We start from the raw sequence: 17,770 nt of genomic DNA, 5'->3' as shown, positions 1-17,770 counted from the left end.
GCGGAGTTGACATCTGGAACAGGCGCCGAACACAAACACGTTGAAGACGATTGTGCTGTGCTCGCGGCTGTAGCGCTCCAGGCCGAACCACCGGTAACCGAACGCCTGCAACACGAGTACGAGAGCCAGGTGATACACAGCAATCAACGTGATCGTCATGTGCATGCGGCGCGAAACCAGCGGTGCCTTGCGGTGAATGGGCTGCCGCTTCAGGCACTCCTCGCTCGGCTCCTCCGTCGCAAGCGCCAAGGCGGCCAGTGTGTCCATGATCAGGTTCACCCACAGCAGCTGCACCGTCGTCAGCGGCGAGGAATGGCCGCCCGCCATGAGCGACCCGATGAACGTCAGTGCCACGGACACGTAGTTCACCGTCAGCTGCAGCTGCAAGAACTTGCGGATGTTGTCGTTCACGCACCGGCCCCACACAACGGCGCGCTGCACAGAGCGGAAGTTGTCGTCCAGCAGCACAATGTCCGCAGACTTCACCGCAATGTCCGTCCCGCTCCGCATCACAAACCCAACGTTCGCAAGGCGCAGCGCAGGTGCGTCGTTCGTGCCGTCGCCGGTCACAGCGACAACCTCGCCGCGCGTCATCAGCATCAGCACAAGAAGCTGCTTGTCCAGCGGCTGCGAGCGCGCCATCACCGTCATGTGGTCCAGCACAGGCCAGAACTTCGCCATGCGCTCGTCGTCGCCGTACGCGTCGTACACAAGATTGCGGAAGTCCTGGCCAGTCATCGCAAGATCGCCGCGAGAGCGGTTGAAGATGCCGCACTGGCGTGAGATGGCCACCGCCGTATCGATGTTGTCACCTGTGCACATGCGCACCGTCACTCCCGCCGCCTGGCACTTCATCACGGCATCCGCCACCTCCGGTCGCAGCGGGTCCTGGATGCCGAGCAGGGACAGCCATACCAAGCTCTCGGTCGGTTCATCCTCGGGAAGCTCAGTGCCGCCAAGCACCGCGTACGCGACACCGATGGTGCGGTTCGCCATGTCCGCCAACTTTTTCACCTGCTGCGCAATGCGCGCCCGCGCCTCGTCCGTCATGGGCACCTCGTCGCCCGCCTCGTTCACGTACCGGTCGCACAGCGGCAGAATACGGTCAGACCCGCCCTTCACATGGTGCACCAGCGTCCCGTCCTCCTGCCGCACAACAGCGCTCATCCGCTTCCGGTCGCTCGTGAACGGGAAGATCGTGAACCCGCGCTGCCGGCACGCCTCGCGAATCCGCTGGTGCGGCCGCGACCCCATGTCGCGTGCGTCCGCCTCCGTCATCGCAACGCGGTCCACAAAGTCCAGCAGCGCGTTGTCCGTCTTGTTGCCCTTGTCCGCCACCCACTGCCAGTACGGCGCGACCGTGTGGCCCTCCTTGTCCGTCGTGCTCACAACCTTCTCGCTCGAGCTGTTGATCGCAATGCCCTCGCTGAGCTGGCGAAGCGAGGTCGCGCGCATGCCAGACAGCGGCACCGGCTCCGGCAAGTCGCCAGGACGCTTCACAGAAAAGTGCTGCATGCCAACGTAGCCCTGCACCACGCTCATCAGGTTCTGCGTCAGCGTGCCTGTCTTGTCGCTGCAAATCTGCGTCGCGTTGCCCATCGTCTCGCACGCGCGCAGGCGGCGCACCTGGTTGTTGTCGTCATGCATCTTGTTCTGAGAGTAGGCAAGCGCGATCGTCACGGCCAGCGGAAGACCCTCCGGCACGGCCACCACAATGATGGCGACACAGAGAAGGAAGTAGTCGAGGAAGTGGCGGCACGAAGCTCCCGAGTCGTGCTGCAGCATCCGGAACCCCTCCATCAAGGACAGCAAGGCGAACAGTAGCATCGCAGCGCCGAGACCGATGCGGCCGATGAGGTCGGCAAGCTCGTCCAGGCGCTCCTGCAGCGGCGTCGGGCGAGGCGCACCAGCGCCGCGCGACTCCATCAGCAGCTTGCCGCCGAACGAGCGCTCACCCACGGCACACGCAAGCATGTACGCATCCTCCGCAGTGTTCACCACAGTCCCTGTCAAAATGATCGGCGCGTTCGCGTTCTTCTTCTTCGGGTCATTCTCGCCCGTCACGCTGCTCTCGTCGATCACAACGCTCATGCCCGTCACGTAGAACCCATCCACAGGCACCACAAGGCCAGGCGACAGGTTCACGATATCGCCCACGACAATCTCCGTCACATCGATCGTGACATCTTTTCCGCCACGGCGCACGCGAACCGGCTGCGCGGAGTTCTCCTCCGTCAGCTTGTGGAACCGTTTCTCCTTGTTATAGTCGTTAACGGATGACACTGTGGTCACGATGATAACAGAGCAGATGATGGCAAAGCCCTCGATCCAGCCCGTCTTGTAGTTCACCTCCGTCTCGCCGGGATCCGGCACGGTGAGGCCCAGGATGAGCGACACGATGGCCGCCACCGTCAGCAGGCGGATCATGCTGTCCTCCCACGAGGCCTTGTACATCTCCCAAAAGGTTAGCGGCGGTTCCTCGGGCAGTGCGTTCTTGCCAAAGAAGGCGCGGCGCGCCTCCACGGTGTTGCCGTCCACGCCGTTTTTCAGGGACGTGTGCAGCGTGTTCGCGATGCCCTCTACCTTGCCGAGTTTTTCGTACATCGGCGTTGCCTCGTTGGCGCGGGCAAAGATCTTCTCCAAGGGCATCTGAATCTCGCCCCCGATGGCACGTTCCGCGGGGGTAAAGGTGCCAGGCGCGGGCGGCGGCACCGCGGCGGCGCCAGCCATGCGACGCTGCGGTGGCTCTGTGTTCACCACGATATCGGTCGCGTTAAGCGGCGCCATCCTTAGTCCCAAAGAGCCTTGTAAGGTGAGTAAGTGCCTTCCCGTGCGTTAGAGAGAAGAAGCCTGTCACGTCTCCTGCGCTCCCGTACGGCACACACACCGAAAGAGTCAGCGTCGACGGCCTCGCGAGTAAACAAAGGCTAACAGAGAGAGAATACGTATTTGTACATAGATGTATATGTCTGTGTTATAGGCGGACGGCACGCAGAAAAGCGCGTGACGGAGGCAGAGAGAGAAACAAGAGGAAGGGAAGAGCACAGTCGGTGCTGGGCAGAGACACGCCGAGCAGATAGACCGCGGAGAATCGAAGCACGCAAGGGCAACACAGAACGGCGCGACAGGGACGAAATCGGCAGGGAGGTGTTCGTCTGGGTGTGGGGAAGAGGGAAAAGAAAGAAGAGAAAGTAGAGACACCCTCGAGGATGCTCAGAGAGGCACTCAACGCGCGTCCCTTCACGGATGGAGTTCACCTGCGTATGTGTGTGTGTGTGTGTGTTTCTGTGAGAGGGACAAGAAGTGCAACGCTAAATGATGACAACGCGGAGAGAGAGAGGAGGTGGAGATATCGGCGACGAGGGCCCAACAAAGACCCCGAAACAAACAAGAAGCGAAGGGGAAGGAGGTCGATCGGGCACAAGAAAGGCTCGCAAAGGACGAGCCGGTCGGAAGCTACAGCAACACGCTACGGCGGTGCAGGCGCGGGTCGTAGACAGAGAGAGAAGGTGGGGAAGAAGAAGATGGGGGTGGAGGGGTGACAACGAAGAGAGAACCCGTCTCTGCCGATGGGCACGCACGCACACAGCTCCTGCAGCAACCGAGCAAGGAAGGAACAAGCACAAGCAAGTTCAGCGAGTGGAAAGACAGACAGGCATACAATGACACACACGCTGCGCGAAGGAGCGGCGGAGTTGAATGGATTAGGGAAGGTGAGGGCAAAGGCAAAGAGGGAGCGTGACGCTTGCGTTGGGGTGTGCACCGGTGCTAATGCGGGCGTGTCGGCAATCCCAATATTTGCCTCCTCGTGGATGCGGTGATTGCGTGGCGCGCGCGGGGTAGGTAAGCGGTTGAGCACAGGCACGTCTGAGTCACGGAGAGGAAAGGAGAGAGGAAAACAAAAAGAAAAGGAAAGATTAAGGCAACTCTTTCGTATGTATTATATGTATGTATGCATATATATATATATATATGTGTGTGTATATGTGTGTGTGTAAATATTACACGCGTTATATGTGTGCACAGACGCAGAAAAGAAAAGTCACAAAGAGAGCAAACCGCACAAGACGGGGCGCGTGTGTGTGTGTGTGTGTGTGTTTACACGTGTACGCGAGGAGAGAGAGGGAGAGGGAGAGGGAGAGGAGGAGGAGGGGAAGCCCCATGAGCCGCTCAAAACTTTCGATCGACTACACGCGCGAAACGGTGTCTTATCTCTTCACCGTATCTTCTCTGAGATACGAAATGCCCTTCTTGTTGCCCGTATGACGGGCAGGTGCTTCCTCTTGTCTCTCATGTGGTCTTCGTAAACGCTCATGTACCTCAAGCTCCTTTCCTCCCTCACGGTCGCTCTCCCTCTCGCTGTAGGCGGTGAGCACGCCGCCCAATACCAGAAGAAGCGGTGGCTGAAGTAGCAGTACCCACACGGGAGCACCTTTGCAGACGCACATCCACACACACACACACTCACACACGGCTCTTTTCACGCATGTTTCACGAGGCGGGTGCAGAGGGAGGCGCAGCAACCGCATGAACCTCCCTCATTACCTCCTCTCGAAATCTGGACAGCTGCGCAAAGACGCGTTGGAGTCGCCTGTTCTCCATTGCAGCGCGCTCACACTCCATTAACAGGGCCTGCATGCTCTGCAGGTGCAGCTCGGGCAGCGCAACAGGGCTCGGCACCGAAGCCACGTCCGTGACCACTTGGAGAGGAACTTCTGTAGCGATCGAAGTCTGCACCGCAACGTCTTGAAGGGCACCCGCGGCAGGCCTCATCGCTGTACTGTCCTCCGATGCATCAGCCACCACATCCGTCTGCGACCACGCCTCCTTTCGGTCCACCGAGGTGGAAGCCGCACCTGATTCGTCATCATCTTTCCTCTGACGATTCTCTGAGCACGATGCATCACCACCAGCACCAGCAGCGACCCGGTCCTCCTTCAAGCGTTGCACCTCCGCCTCCAATGCGCGACGCTGCAGCTCACCATTCTCCACAACGCTTCGCACTTTCGCCTTCCACTCATCCATCTTTGCCTTAAATGCCTTCATCGAGACAGCCGCATCGTCCCGATCGCGCTCCGCGGCCTCTAGCGCCTCCTGCAGGCGGCCCACCTCCGCGCGCAGCGCCTCCGTCTCCGCGGCGAGCTCGGCAGCGCAAGCGCTCAGGGTAGCCCCGCGGTCCTCCTTGGCCGCAGCGGCGGCGGCGCGCAGCTCATCGATTTCGCAGTTCAGCTCCGTGATCTGCCTCTTGAAGGCCGCGCGGTAGGACTCCACCTCCGACCTGTCAGCCTCCTGCACCAGATCGCGCTCGCGCTCCGCGGCCTCTAGCGCCTCCTGCAGGCGGCCCACCTCCGCGCGCAGCGCCTCCGTCTCCGCGGCGCGCTCGGCCTCACAAGCGTGGTCAACACTGGTGGCAGTCCCCAGCGCCGCCAGCTGCACCTCGAGATCCTGAATGCGGCTTTTGTCCGCCAGCATGGCCGTTTCGACCTGCTCCTTCCACGAAGCTAGCTGGAGGTGTACGGCTTCCTGGAGGACCTCAGGTGGAATATCCGCTGCAGTTATCGGTGCGGGGGGCAGAGGCAAAGTTTTGCCGGGCAACTCTTCTGAGGGAGTGGAGGGCGGCGGTCTGAGCGCTGCCGGCGGTGCGCTCATCAAGTTTTCCGTGGTCACTGTGGCAGCGGCGGGCGGCAGCAAGGCCTGCAGTGTCGAGCGGTGCTGCTCATGAAGCTGAGACTGAGCTTGTTGAGGCTCTTCCCTAACGTTGCGGAGCTCTTGCTGAGGAGCAGATACCGGCGCCTGCAGCTGCTGAAGCTGGGTAGTCATATAAGACTCGCCAGCGTCAGGTGAAGGTGCCGCTGTCACTCCGAAAGGCGCGTTGAGCGGAGCGGAAGACGATGATGATTCGTGTGATGTGGCCGCGGCCGCGGCCAGTTGAGCTTCGAGGACGCGGATACGCTCCTGGTCAGCTATCATGATGGCCATAACCTTCGTTTTCCACGCGTCCACCTTCGCCTGAAGTTGGTCATATTCACGCTGCCTCTCACGCAGCTGCTCCTCCAGCTCCGAGACACGCAAGGTGCGCTGAAGCTGCTCTTCCTCCTGTGTCTGCTGCAGTTGAAGCAGCTGCGATGCGGAAGCGGTGGCTGGTGTGCCAGTACCAGATTCAGCTGAGAAGGCTGGTGTTGCCGTACTCGAGTTGTGCGGAGGGGTGCTCGAGTTGGCGTGCGGGAGCTGCGAGAGGCTCTCCTCCGCGGATGTACCGGTGAGGCTTTCAATAAACGCCTCCATGGCCGATATGCGTGTGTTCTTCTCACGGATCTGATTCGCCTGCTTCTTGGCGATTTCAATGAGATTCTCGCGCGGCATGCAGCCAAGGTCAACGACATGCGTTCGCGGTGATGGCATCCTTATCCGACCCGTTTTTTCTTTTTCCCCGCTTTACACTTGCAAAGGTATACGCACACGCGCTCGTCCGTTCTGTCGTTGGACGTGGAGGAGCAGGAGGAGGAGGAGGGGGGGAGGTCACTCGCGCCTCGATGCTGTGCGCCTGCGAGACGCTCTGTGCGGCAAGGTCCCAGGCAGACGCTCGGCACGGCAGCCACCCCAAAGCGAGCAACCAAGCAAAAGAGAAAGAGGAGGGGGAGGCCGTCTCGGTGCGCCGCCCCCTCGCCGCCACCCGCGCCTGGCAAAGGAGGGAGGGAGGGAGGGTCAAGCAAGTGTTCGCGGTGGCGGGGCGGCGGGGTGGTGCGTGCGAAAGGGACCCGAAGAGATGAAGGAAACGGGGGGCAGGGATGAGAAGGGGGGTGGGATTGGATGGGGGGAGATTAGAACCAAAGCAGATGCCGGCAGCACACACACACACACACAGGGAGAGAGAAAAAAAATAAACAGACGGGGAGGGGAGAAAGGCCACGTAAAAACAAGACAGACGCGGATGACGCGCTCAAGTCGTGCCCAATAGTGGGCGGGGCAGAGATGAAAAGACCTGGAGAGAGGGAGAGGAAGGGGAAAGGAAGCAAGGGGAAAGGGGGGTGGCAGAGGAGACGCTGGTGACGGTAAAGCATGGAGGGAGAGGGAGGTAGGGGGCTTGTTAGTCCCTCCTCCGTGCAGGGTGAGGGGAAAGGACATAGCCGCCGCGCAGGTGATGCGTCTTGTCTTGTGGGCGCCCGTGTTGATGTATGTGTGTGTGTGTGCGCGCGCGCGCCAGAGCTACGGCAAGGTGGGACAGAAAGAGAGAAAAAGAGAAACGGGCAGGAGCAGATCAGCGTCGCCACGCGGAAAGCAGCCCAAGCCATCCCACGCTCCCCGGCATCCCATCACTCCCACCGCACACAGAGCTATACGCACAAGGGCAACCGCGATCTTCATATTCCTTTTCTTTTCCTTCTGATGCGACTTCATCGAGGAACGAAACACGCACGCACGTTAAAGATTACGCAATGGGTGACACCGTGCCCACCACCGTCACATCAATCGTGCAGTCTGGCAAGGCCGCGGACTTTGAGTCGTCAGCGGCCTTGCCAGCCTCCTCGCGCAGCCGCTTTCCCGCGTTTGCGTGAGCCGCACCGTTGGCGACCGTGCGGTTGGCAGCCGCGCCCGCGCCACCGGTCCTGCTGCAGGGAGCGACGGTGAAGCTCAGCCGCACCCGCTCCATCTGCGTGCGCAAGTCGATCCTGGCGAAGGCGGAGGCGAAGACGCCTGCAGACGCACTTCGACCTGCCCCGCGAGCCTGCGCGTTAACAGCACGCTTGTCATACGGCGTGGACGGCAGCGTCGAAGCAGCGGCATGTGTGGATGTGGCCGAGGACGAGATCGCAGAACCTGAGGGAACAGGCCCAGCGGTGCCGTCAAACCGCAGCGGAATCACAGCGACGACGTACGACCGCGGCGCGCTGCTCAGCTCGCCACGAACGTGCGCGTGCACAACGATATCAGCCGTCAGTGCATCGCCAAGAAGCAGAGATGACGGCACGCTCTTTGTGTGCTGCTGCTGCTGCCCATGTTTGACGGCGCCGTTGCTCTTGCAAGCGGACGTTTTCACAGGCTCAAGTCGCGCGTGAATGCCACTGATCTGCAAGGTGGACTTGCCAATCGGGTAAGGAACCGCCAGCGTCCACACGGCCGCGGACGCCTCACACGAGTCTCGCAGCGACGGAATCTGGAAGCCCAACGCGATCGGCTTCATCTGCCACAGAGAGAGCCGAATCTAGCGTGAAAGACGGTGCCCGCAGGCAGATGAACGGTGATGTACGAGTGAGGGATACACAAGGAGGGAAGGTCTCTCGGTTCTTGCGAAGCTCACGCAGACAACCAACGCCACCAACACCTGAAGAGATGCGCGACGTTCAGGTGGGCAGAATACGAAAGGTGAGTGAAGAGAGATGAACCGAGCAGTGCACAAGAGAAGGTGTATGGCGACTGGGTGGTTGCTTGGCGAGATACCGAAGATGAAGCCAAGAGAGAAGGATGCGTGCGCGCACGCACGCACACACAGAGCTGACGCCACCACTCGCGGCTTGAGAAAAAAAATGGAAGCAGCTGTGCGGATCCGCAGCATAGAAGCTGCGCATGCGTACATGTATGTGCATGTGTGGGTGGATATGGGGGGTAAGTGACTCGCGTTGGTTGCCCTGTGACTCTTAGATTTGCTTCCTTCATCAACTGCGCCATCACCCGATAACCTCACGTACGCCTCATCGCACGTGCACACATGCGTGTGTTTGCATATTTCGGCATCGCCGTCTCCTTCGGATTTCGTCCTCCACCTCGCAGTCTCCCAACAGACCAGGAAGCCAACGGCGGCATGCTGCACGTGAAACACATTTGCCTAGCGATGGAGGTTCCTCCATGATCTCATGTTGTGTGCGGGTGCTTGCTCTGGTTCACGGGTCTTTATGTGGATCATCTGTTACGCGTTCAACTCGCGGCGCACAAACGGAAAGGCGCCCTTTCCGCCTCCGCCTCTACAGCAACTCGTTTTTTTTTGCTTTTTCTCTTTTCGATTACTCGTCATCGGAGAGGTCGTCGTTCTCCCCGTCATCACTCGACTCCATGGCGTCCATGGCCATGCTGCCATCTTCCTCGTCCTCGTCTGCGGCACGCTCATAGTAGCCGGTCAGGTGCACCGTCGGGTAGGCAGCGGTGGCTTCTGCGCCAGCACCATGAGCACCTGCTGCGGTTTTGTTGTGCTTCTGATTCCGCCTCGTCTTCTTACCTGGATGCGGAGCTGGCGAGGGTGACGACGACGCACCAGCAGCAGCCGTAGACCCCGTCTGCGGCACGAGCACAAACGACACCGGCTTAGAGAAGAGAAGCTGCAAGGGGCAGTACGTGATATGCTGCGCCGGGGACAAAGAGCAGACGGCGAAGCGAGTGGGCAGGCCGTGACCCTGCACGCACAGTGTAACAGGGCTGTACGCCTTGGCTGCCACTGCTGGAGACGAAGACGCGCCGGCGTCCGTCGACTGCTGTGGCGGCACCACACTCGTGACAGCGCACTGCGTGATGACGAGCGTCGTCCCCTTTGGAATGGTGAAGCTTATCGGGACCCCGTCCGGCTTCAGCTCAGCGCCAAAGAAGCAGTTCAGCATCTTGTCGTGCGCGTGTGCGATCAGGTGCGTTATCGCGTTGCTCGTGATTGGCCGGCGTCGATGTCCACCACCTCTTTCGTTTCGCTTTTATGTTTCGATCGGCAGTGGCGGTGGCGGTGGCGGGGAGCAGGCTAGTAGGCACACACGCACACGCTCTGCGCATGCGGCATGGCGCATGTCCGATTTGGGACGCAAGATGAGCACCGAAAGGAGGAGAAAAGGGAGACGAAGGTCAGAGGAGGGAGGGCGAGGGGCTGGATGCGATTATGCACCTCAATGTGTGCGCGCACACCTTCTGGCACCCCTTGCCTGGGACGGAGGGAGGTGGGAAGACCCAGACGGGAGTGCGCTGACACGGCACGCGGCACACAAGTCCAAAGAATAAGCTACAGAAAGCATGCCGCACAGACAAACACGCATGGCAATCCTTGTCGGTACCGGAGGCCCACAACCACTGCGGCCGCCCCGCTGCGTGCGCGCATCAGTTAGGTTTTGGTATTTCTCTTCCCCTTGCTTGGGGATCTCTTGCTGAGACAGCGCCCCTCTCTCTTATCTCGCCCTCGCTGCTCCGGTTCTCTGAAACCACGAAACGAGAACGGGAAGAGATAGAGAGAAAAGCGGGGAGATGCGGAGACGCACAGACACACGCGGAGACGCACTATGTGATGACCTGCAGAGGCGTCCAAGAAACTTAAATGAGGGAGGGGCGGGGAGGGAGAGCGCGTGCGCGCGTTCAACCGTCCCGTTCACAAGCGCACACATACATACGTGCCCGCATACGCCGGCACACACACCGCTGCGGTCGGCACAGCGTCGTCAACGGTTTACACCAGGGAACCACCGCCTTCTCTTTACTGGCTCAGGCCCACCTCGCTCTTCTCAGCACCCGCCCCTCACCACCACCTCAAGAGCCGCACACCCTCCATGCATACCTCTGTCGCCGACCGCTAGGAAAGCAGTGTGTAGCCGATGAGATTATCGGCTCCAACTTTCTCCAGCGCTCCTTCTAAACGTCATCACGACGATCGCCACTGCCACGTAAGAAGAGCGGTGGTAAGCAGGGAGAGTGGGAAGAGCGGGAGAGGGTCAACGAAGCAGAGCGAAGGAGGAGAGAGCAAGAAGGGAGCAGGCGCGCACCCGCTCATACATGCGCACGGCAACGCGAGCAGAGACGAGCCTGATAAAAAAAAAAACTTGCAAGCACTTTGAGGGACAGAGAGGCGACGGCGACGCAGAGGAAGGGAGGGGAAAGATGGGATGCTCGCAGGCATACGCACGCACAGCGAGAAAAAGGGAGGGGGTGCTGCGATACCAAATACGGGTGTGGAGGGGGAGGCAGTAAAGGCGGGAGGGGCTTTACATCTGGCCCTGGTAGTTGGGGCCACCGCCGCCCTCGGGCACCGTCCAGTTGATATTCTGCGTCGGGTCCTTTATGTCGCACGCCTTGCAGTGGAGGCAATTCTGCGCGTTAATCACCAGCTTGTCGTTGACGAACTCGTATACACCGGCTGGGCAGAAGCGCGCCTCCGGCCCGGCATAAGTCTTCAGATTCACCTCCTCCGCAACCTTGGAGTCCTTCAGGCGCAGATGGCATGGCTGGTCAGCATTGTGGGCCGTTCCGCTACGGCTGTGGTTAGTGAGTAGGTCGAAGGTGAGCGTACCGTCAGGCTTCGGGTACTTGATCTCCACGCATTCCTTCGCCGGTTTCAGCGACAAGTTGTCTGGTGTGGTGTGCTTCAGCGTCCACGGCTCGCGGCCGTGCAGCAGGAGTGAGGTAATGCCGGTGTAGAGCATGCCCCACTTGAAGCTCTTGTGGAAGCTCTGCCGCACGTTGCGCACCGTGTAGAGCTCCTTGTACAGCCAGCTGCTACGGAAGCAGTCGTCGTAGCTCTTGCATTCCACGCCGCTGGTCGCCTCCTCCTTGCCGCCCTTGAAGGCGTCCTCGTAGACGGCCTCGGCAGCGAGCATGCCAGACTTCATGGCCGTGTGCGTGCCCTTGATCTTTGGAAGGTTCAAGAAACCAGCACAGTCCCCCGCCAGCACGCCGCCGGGGAAGTGCAGCTTCGGCAGCGCGCTGAAGCCGCCCTCGACCAACGTGCGCGCACCGTACAGGATCGGTCGGCCACCCTCCAGCTGCCCTCGGATGAGATCATGCGTCTTCCACTTCTGCATCTCCATGTACGGCCGGCAGTACGGGTTCGAGTAGTCGAGGCCCACCACGTAGCCGCACGAAATGAGGCCGTCGCCGTAGTGGTAGAGGAAGGCGCCGCCGTAGGTATTGTCGTGCCCCTTGTCCGTCGTCGGCCACCCCACCGTGTGCATGACGGTGCCTGGGTGGTGCCGCTCCTTGGGCACCTCCCACACCTCCTTGATGCCGAGCCCGAACGTCTGCGGGTTGTCGGCGGCGCGCAGCCCAAAGCGCTTCTCCAACTGTTTGGTGCAGGATCCGCGGCAGCCCTCGGCGAAGATGGTCTGCTTTGCGCGGAAGATCATGCCGGGCTCGTACTGCGCCGTCCTCCTGCCATTCTTGTCGACGCCCCTGTCATTCAGCTGCACCCCCGTCACGGCGCCGGTCGCCTCGTCAACGACGACGTCCGCCGCCGCAAAGCCAGGGTAGATCTCCACCCCGAGCGCCTCGGCCTGCTCGCCAAGCCACTTGCACATGCCACCGAGAGACGTGATGTAGTTACCGCGATTGTGCAGCGTCGAGGGCAGCCACGGCACCTTCACGCTTCGTGACGGCCCTGTCAGCACATGGAAAGCGTCAGACGTGACGGGTGTCATGCTGGAAAGAATGGATCCCTCCTGCTCACGCCACCCAGGCAGCAGCTCATCCAACCCGTGAGGCTCCACACAGGCGCCGGAGAGCGTGTGGGCGCCGATCTCGCTGCCCTTTTCGACGAGGCCGACGCGGAAAGAGTCCCTCTGGTCCCCGGCGAGCTGCTTCAGCCGAATGGCAGCGGAGAGTCCCGAAGGGCCACCGCCGACAATGACAACGGCAAACTCCTCGACGTCGCGGTGCACCTCAGACCCCGCAGCCGCAGCAGCGGAGGCACACAAGTAGCGCGAGGTCCAGCGCAGCATGATGACGCAGCACAGATGTGTTATCCGACAAATGATGCGCAGCGCGTGAGCGTGTGTGTGTGTGTGTGTGTGCGTGTGTGCACCACGGAAGCGCGGGTTCGAGGTAGAGGGACGGAAAGAGAGACGAAGACAACGATCTGTGAAGCCTGAGAGCCACAAGAAGAGGCAAGACGTCGAGACACACACAACGTAGGCGAGCGAGCAAGAGAAAGCAAAGAGGAAGAGAACGGCACACGTACGCGAAGGTGTCGCTGCGAGGCGTGGATGGGGTGCGTCGGTAAGGGTGTGACGGGTGCTTGCGCCAGCGCGTGTATGTGTGCATGTATTGCGGTTAAGTGACTCGTGAAGCAAGACAGCAAAGAAGAGCGCGCGTAAGGGGGGGGGGCCAACGAGATGCGGCGTGGGCGGCGCACGGCGATGGAGGAGCAGCGAAAGAAAAGGAAGAAGCAGAGGAGGTGAAAACAGCGAGAGAAATCACCGTCGTCTCGTTCGTGTCCTCGTGGCCGTCTGCGATGGGGCGCGTGTGTGTTCGGCGTGTGTGCTCTCTCCGTGAGAGAGGAGGAGGTCTCCGTGCGCAAGTCTATGCTGGTTTGTTGGTTTGTTGCTCAGCGATTCGTGGGGAGAAAGGGAGGACAACGATAGTGACTGATGCGAACCGTGGAGGGTCCCAAACACCCGAGGTAGACACCAACACACACACAGAGCAATGTGTGTGTGTGTGTGAGACGCAGGCCGGCGGCCGTGGACGTGCGTAAAGTCGTGCGTGGGTGCATGTCGCTCCACAAAACAGGGAGGGGGAACAAACACAGAAAGACTCGATGTGTGAGTACTCGTTGGCCGTCTGCTTCGTTGCTGGCGGGCGTGTTGTGTGTGCGTTGCGAATCGAGAACTGCTGACACATGCCCGCGCACACAAAGGAAGAGGGGGAGGGGGCTGATTGGTGTTAGCAGGGGAGTGCCCTCTTGGCCGTGTACGGGCACACGCACAGGCACACACGCCGGCTATCGTGCAGCCGGCGATCAGGACCCGAGTACTTTGCCCTCCCTTCTTTTTCGTATCCGTGAATGGCACTGCATGTGTATGTGCCCGGTTGATCGAGTTGAGCGGAAGGTGAAAAAGGAGAAGCGGCCCTTCACCTGAACAGCAGAGAAGCCCAAGCAGCGCGATGCGCGGGGAGAGAGAAAGAGCGGGGCACGAGGGCTCGGGGAGGTGTAGTGGCAGCGAAAGATCAAGTCCTTGGGCGCCCGGTAAGTTTCGTCAGCGTCTTCACCGCCACCCCGCCGGCTCCCACCACACAGACACACACGCACACACATCCATCAGCAACGCACGCATACGCAGAGAAGGACGCTGCTATGCCACGTGATGTCGAACAAGAAGTCCGACGACAACCACGGAAATGGCGCCGTACAGCACCGCATCCTCCAACGGCTTGTACCATGAGAGCATCGTCCCCGAAGCGTCCACGGCGTTCTCCATGAGGCGGTTCCACATCACTTGAATCGTGGTGGTCAGCGTGCCCAGTGGCCCGTGAAGGACGTCGCGCTTGCCCTGATGAGCCCGATGCGCGCCCCCCGCACCGGTCCATAGCGTGTCGTCAACTTCATCAGCCCCTGCCTCCGCCATGGAGGATGCCGAGTGGGCAGAAGCCGAGGGTGAACCAGCAGGCGACGCAGACGACCCCAACTGCGGCAGCAGCCGAGAAATGCCGAAGTGTCGCAGAGACCACTGCACGTTGAGCACCGCCAAGGCGAACTGCACCGCCATCGAGCCCCGCTCCTCTTGCCTAAGCGAAGCCGTGTAGTACTTCCACGCGAGGTACACGTCGACGCCTCGCGCCATCGGGTCTGCGCTGGCGCGGTTCCACGCGTTTGCGGCGGCCTTGAGAGTGAGGTGGAAGGCCGGCGATGTCCGCAGATACTCGGGCGGGTTCGAATGCACCTTCCACTCGGCCCCTACCGGAGCGTTGGTGTAGTGCCGCAGCACTTCAGGACGCTCCATCAACTCCTGCGCAGACATGCCCTGCACCACCCGCGTTGCGCGAGGGGCCTTGTGCAGACCCAGCTGATACATGAAGCCCACATTGAAGAGTGCCTGCGCGTTGTGATGGTGATCGCCAGCGATGCGGTAGTACGCCAGTGCACGCTCCATGTCCACCCCGTACTGTGGGGACTCGCCATAGTAGTAGAAGTTGCCAAGGCGCAGATATGCAGCCCCGAGTGTGGTATGCGTGTGTGTGTGATGCAGCACAGTGCGCTGCAGCAGATGGTAGAGCAGCTCACTGGCGGCCGCCTCGCCGGAGAGGTACTGCGGCGTCCGTCCTGGAGCAGCGGTCAAAGGCCAGAAAAGAGGGACCGCACCGCTCTTACTGGCGTGCCTACCATGTGGCAGTGGCGTGTCCGCCACCTCAAGGTAGTCGTCCACGTACTGGACGGCCAACCAGGAAGCGGCCGCGTCGCCGGTCTCCGCCAGGCTGAGCAGCTCAACGAAGGAAGCCAATGACGTAGTGGTCGGGCCTTCATCCTCGTCGGACGACAGCAGCGACTCCTCCACAGCGTGCAGGCGGTCAAGGATGCCGGCGAGCAGCACTTGATACTCAGCCTCCGATCGCGGCCGCACAAAGCCGTAAAGACTGTCCGTAGCATCGCCGTCGTTGGCACCGTCCCCATCGTCCTCGCTTCCGCTGCCATCATGCGATGGCACGCGCTTGGACCTCGTCGCCTCCAACAGCCGTGCGTCACGGTCTCCGTCGGCACCCATCTTCCCTTTCACCTGGCCATGACGCTGCGGTTGTCGCTGCAGATCTGCATTGTCAGCGCCGACGCCGGCTCTACCACCCGAGTGGCGGTTGCCTGGCGCGCGGTGCTGCCAAGTGCCAAAGGACGCGGTGCGCTGGTACAGCGCCAGTGCCCGCTCGCACTCTGCCGCCGGTAAGGCGCCACCATCCTCGGTGGCCTCGCTCAGCATGTTCGCTAGCTGCCACTGCGCGAGCACGCTACCTTGCTTCGCCGCCCTTTCGAAGAGGCGACGTGCTTGCTTCTTGTCTGGCGCCACTCCGCGACCGTGCAGGAAAAGGACCCCGAGGTTGTACAGACCCTCAGCGCAGTGGCTGCGGTAGAAGTACTGCGCCGCCGTCGCGAAGTCCGGCGGCCCGTTCGACGGCGGCGCCGCAGCCTCGCCGTTGCTGTCGGCGCCGGTCGCGCTGTGCTGCTTGTCTTGATAGAGGTACCCTACAGCGTGGAGGAAGCCCATCCCATTCAGGGACAGCGCATCGTTCTGCAGAGCGCCAAGGCGGAAGTGGTGGAGGGCCCGCCGCAGGTCGGGCAGCAGCGGTGGGCTGATGGACGGATCGCCGGCCATGTACAGCTGGCCCAGCGCTCCATGCGCTCGTGCGCTACCCTTTCCAGCTGCGGTCTGAAAGTAGGCGGCGGCGCGACGGCCATCGCGCACCACCTGATAGTCACCCTTGAGGAGCAAGTACCCTAGTGTGAGCAGCGCATCCACGTTGCCAATGTCAGCCTGATACTTGAGGCTAATCAAATCCAGCCGGCGCTGCTTGCGCATGTCAGACACGGCGGCGTCGTCGCGGTAGGCGAAAAAGGACATCGACCCGCTGCGGCCGCCCTTGCCGCTGCCAACCGTCTTCGCTCCAGCGGTCATCGGTTCCGCGCCACCGCCCGAGGCAGCGGCAGTTCCATCGTACGTCATAGCCACCGCGTCCGCCGCCTCGCGATAGTGCGCCAGCGCGCTCTCGCAGCTCGCCACGACACCGAGGCCGAGCTTGTAGCGGTACCCGAGCGCCATATGTGCCTCAGGGACAGCCTCCATGGCAGCAAAGGAGTAGTACATGAGCGCATCTCGCTCGCTGCGAGGGACGCCGATGCCGTAGGCGTGCAGCACACCGAGAAGCCAGTTCAGCCGAGCATGTCCGTACGGCGCCACATCACGGGCGCGCTGCACGAAAAGTGTGACGTTCTCGTTCACATAGAGCGCCTCCAGCGCGTGGTAGTAGAGGTAGGACAGCGCGAGTCGCGACGGGGGTGGGGATGGAGGGTGCAGCACATCGTGTTCGTAACGATGATACCGCGCGGCGGTGCTGCTACTGGGCGCGCTGATCGTGGCAGAGGCTGTTGAAGAGGATACAGGCTGCTCCTCATCCTTTTTCAGCCCATCACCATCGACCTCGTCCAGATCAACGGCAGCCCCGCTGACAGCGTCCTCTGCCTCCCCCTTAAAGGCAATCTCAGCCGTAGCAGCCGCAGTGTCATCTGGCCCCTCCCAAAACTGGGTGACCGCCTCCTCCGACTTCATCGCCCCCTCCTCATGACTGATAGTGTCGACATCTGCTGCAGGAGTGACGTCGCCGCGTTCGGTCTGGCCGTCTGTCGGCTGCGCATAGGCCGCAGCTTCACCGTTTTCTTCAGAGGTCATCGGCACATCACTGCCGCCTTGGCCGTCGCCGTTCGCGCGCCGCTCGGCAAGTGCCTGCTTGGTGACAACGGCCGCCGCTTTCACGACGTGAGACGGAGAGTCGTCGGTGCACGGCGCTACAGAAGGGCAAATTCTACGAGCTATACGACTACGATGCTGTGATTGCCAATAGAGAATTCGGCCTGAAAATGGTCTTGGACACATCTAATCGCGGCAAAATGAGGTTGGCTGGCGTTCCCGAACAAAGCTACAATGAGTGGGCTCGACTTTTTGTGTATCGCGGGTACAAGGTGGGCCGTGTTGAGCAGATGAAAGAGACCGAGAGTGAGGCGCAAGCAGCGAAGATGAAGGTTGTTCCGCGTGAACTGGTCGAGGTGTTGACCCCAGGCACCTTGAAAGATCCGTCAATGCTGTCTGATCACCGCGAGGTCTTTGTTTTGTCGCTTGCCCCCGTCTGCAGCGACGGNGAACTCGTAATTGACGCGTCGCTGTTGATCTATCACGCCGCGTCGCGCATTGGTGCACATGCGGCTCTGGCAAACAAGAGGCAAAACTGGCTGTCATGCGTTTTCTCGGAGCTCAGTTATCAGAGAGAAAACGGCTTTTACGGCTCTCTAAAGGACTCCACTTTGCGCGGCATGAACGGTCTCCTTGCACCAGTGAACCCC

The 17,770-nt window shown here is 61.0% G+C and overlaps 6 protein-coding genes across 6 annotated transcripts; all 6 read right to left on the bottom strand.

Moving 5' to 3' along the window:
• LINJ_07_0700 (putative vacuolar-type Ca2+-ATPase) lies at positions 1–2,787 on the bottom strand (the record flags this gene model as incomplete). The annotated part of the gene is made up of 1 exon (XM_001463304.2): positions 1–2,787. A coding segment is annotated over one exon (2,787 nt), but the record flags the coding sequence as incomplete, so codon positions are not given.
• A 1,704-nt stretch (positions 2,788–4,491) lies between these two features.
• Positions 4,492–6,402, bottom strand: LINJ_07_0690 (conserved hypothetical protein; the record flags this gene model as incomplete). The annotated part of the gene is made up of 1 exon (XM_001463241.1): positions 4,492–6,402. One exon carries the CDS (start codon positions 6,400–6,402, stop codon positions 4,492–4,494), a length of 1,911 nt encoding a protein of 636 aa, XP_001463278.1.
• A 1,027-nt stretch (positions 6,403–7,429) lies between these two features.
• LINJ_07_0680 (conserved hypothetical protein) lies at positions 7,430–8,182 on the bottom strand (the record flags this gene model as incomplete). The annotated part of the gene is made up of 1 exon (XM_001463240.1): positions 7,430–8,182. One exon carries the CDS (start codon positions 8,180–8,182, stop codon positions 7,430–7,432), a length of 753 nt encoding a protein of 250 aa, XP_001463277.1.
• An 817-nt stretch (positions 8,183–8,999) lies between these two features.
• Positions 9,000–9,587, bottom strand: LINJ_07_0670 (conserved hypothetical protein; the record flags this gene model as incomplete). The annotated part of the gene is made up of 1 exon (XM_001463239.1): positions 9,000–9,587. The coding sequence occupies one exon, from the start codon at positions 9,585–9,587 to the stop codon at positions 9,000–9,002; it is 588 nt and encodes a 195-aa protein (XP_001463276.1).
• A 1,356-nt stretch (positions 9,588–10,943) lies between these two features.
• Positions 10,944–12,671, bottom strand: LINJ_07_0660 (putative electron transfer flavoprotein-ubiquinone oxidoreductase; the record flags this gene model as incomplete). The annotated part of the gene is made up of 1 exon (XM_001463238.1): positions 10,944–12,671. One exon carries the CDS (start codon positions 12,669–12,671, stop codon positions 10,944–10,946), a length of 1,728 nt encoding a protein of 575 aa, XP_001463275.1.
• Positions 12,672–14,024: 1,353 nt separating this feature from the next.
• On the bottom strand, positions 14,025–16,520 carry LINJ_07_0650 (conserved hypothetical protein; the record flags this gene model as incomplete). The annotated part of the gene is made up of 1 exon (XM_001463237.1): positions 14,025–16,520. The coding sequence occupies one exon, from the start codon at positions 16,518–16,520 to the stop codon at positions 14,025–14,027; it is 2,496 nt and encodes an 831-aa protein (XP_001463274.1).
• Between the last annotated feature and the right edge of the window lie 1,250 nt (positions 16,521–17,770).

The sequence above is a fragment of the Leishmania infantum genome, chromosome 7, assembly GCF_000002875.2.
Source record: "Leishmania infantum JPCM5 genome chromosome 7".
NCBI lineage: Eukaryota > Euglenozoa > Kinetoplastea > Trypanosomatida > Trypanosomatidae > Leishmania > Leishmania infantum.
This window is presented reverse-complemented; position numbering and strand designations above follow the sequence as displayed.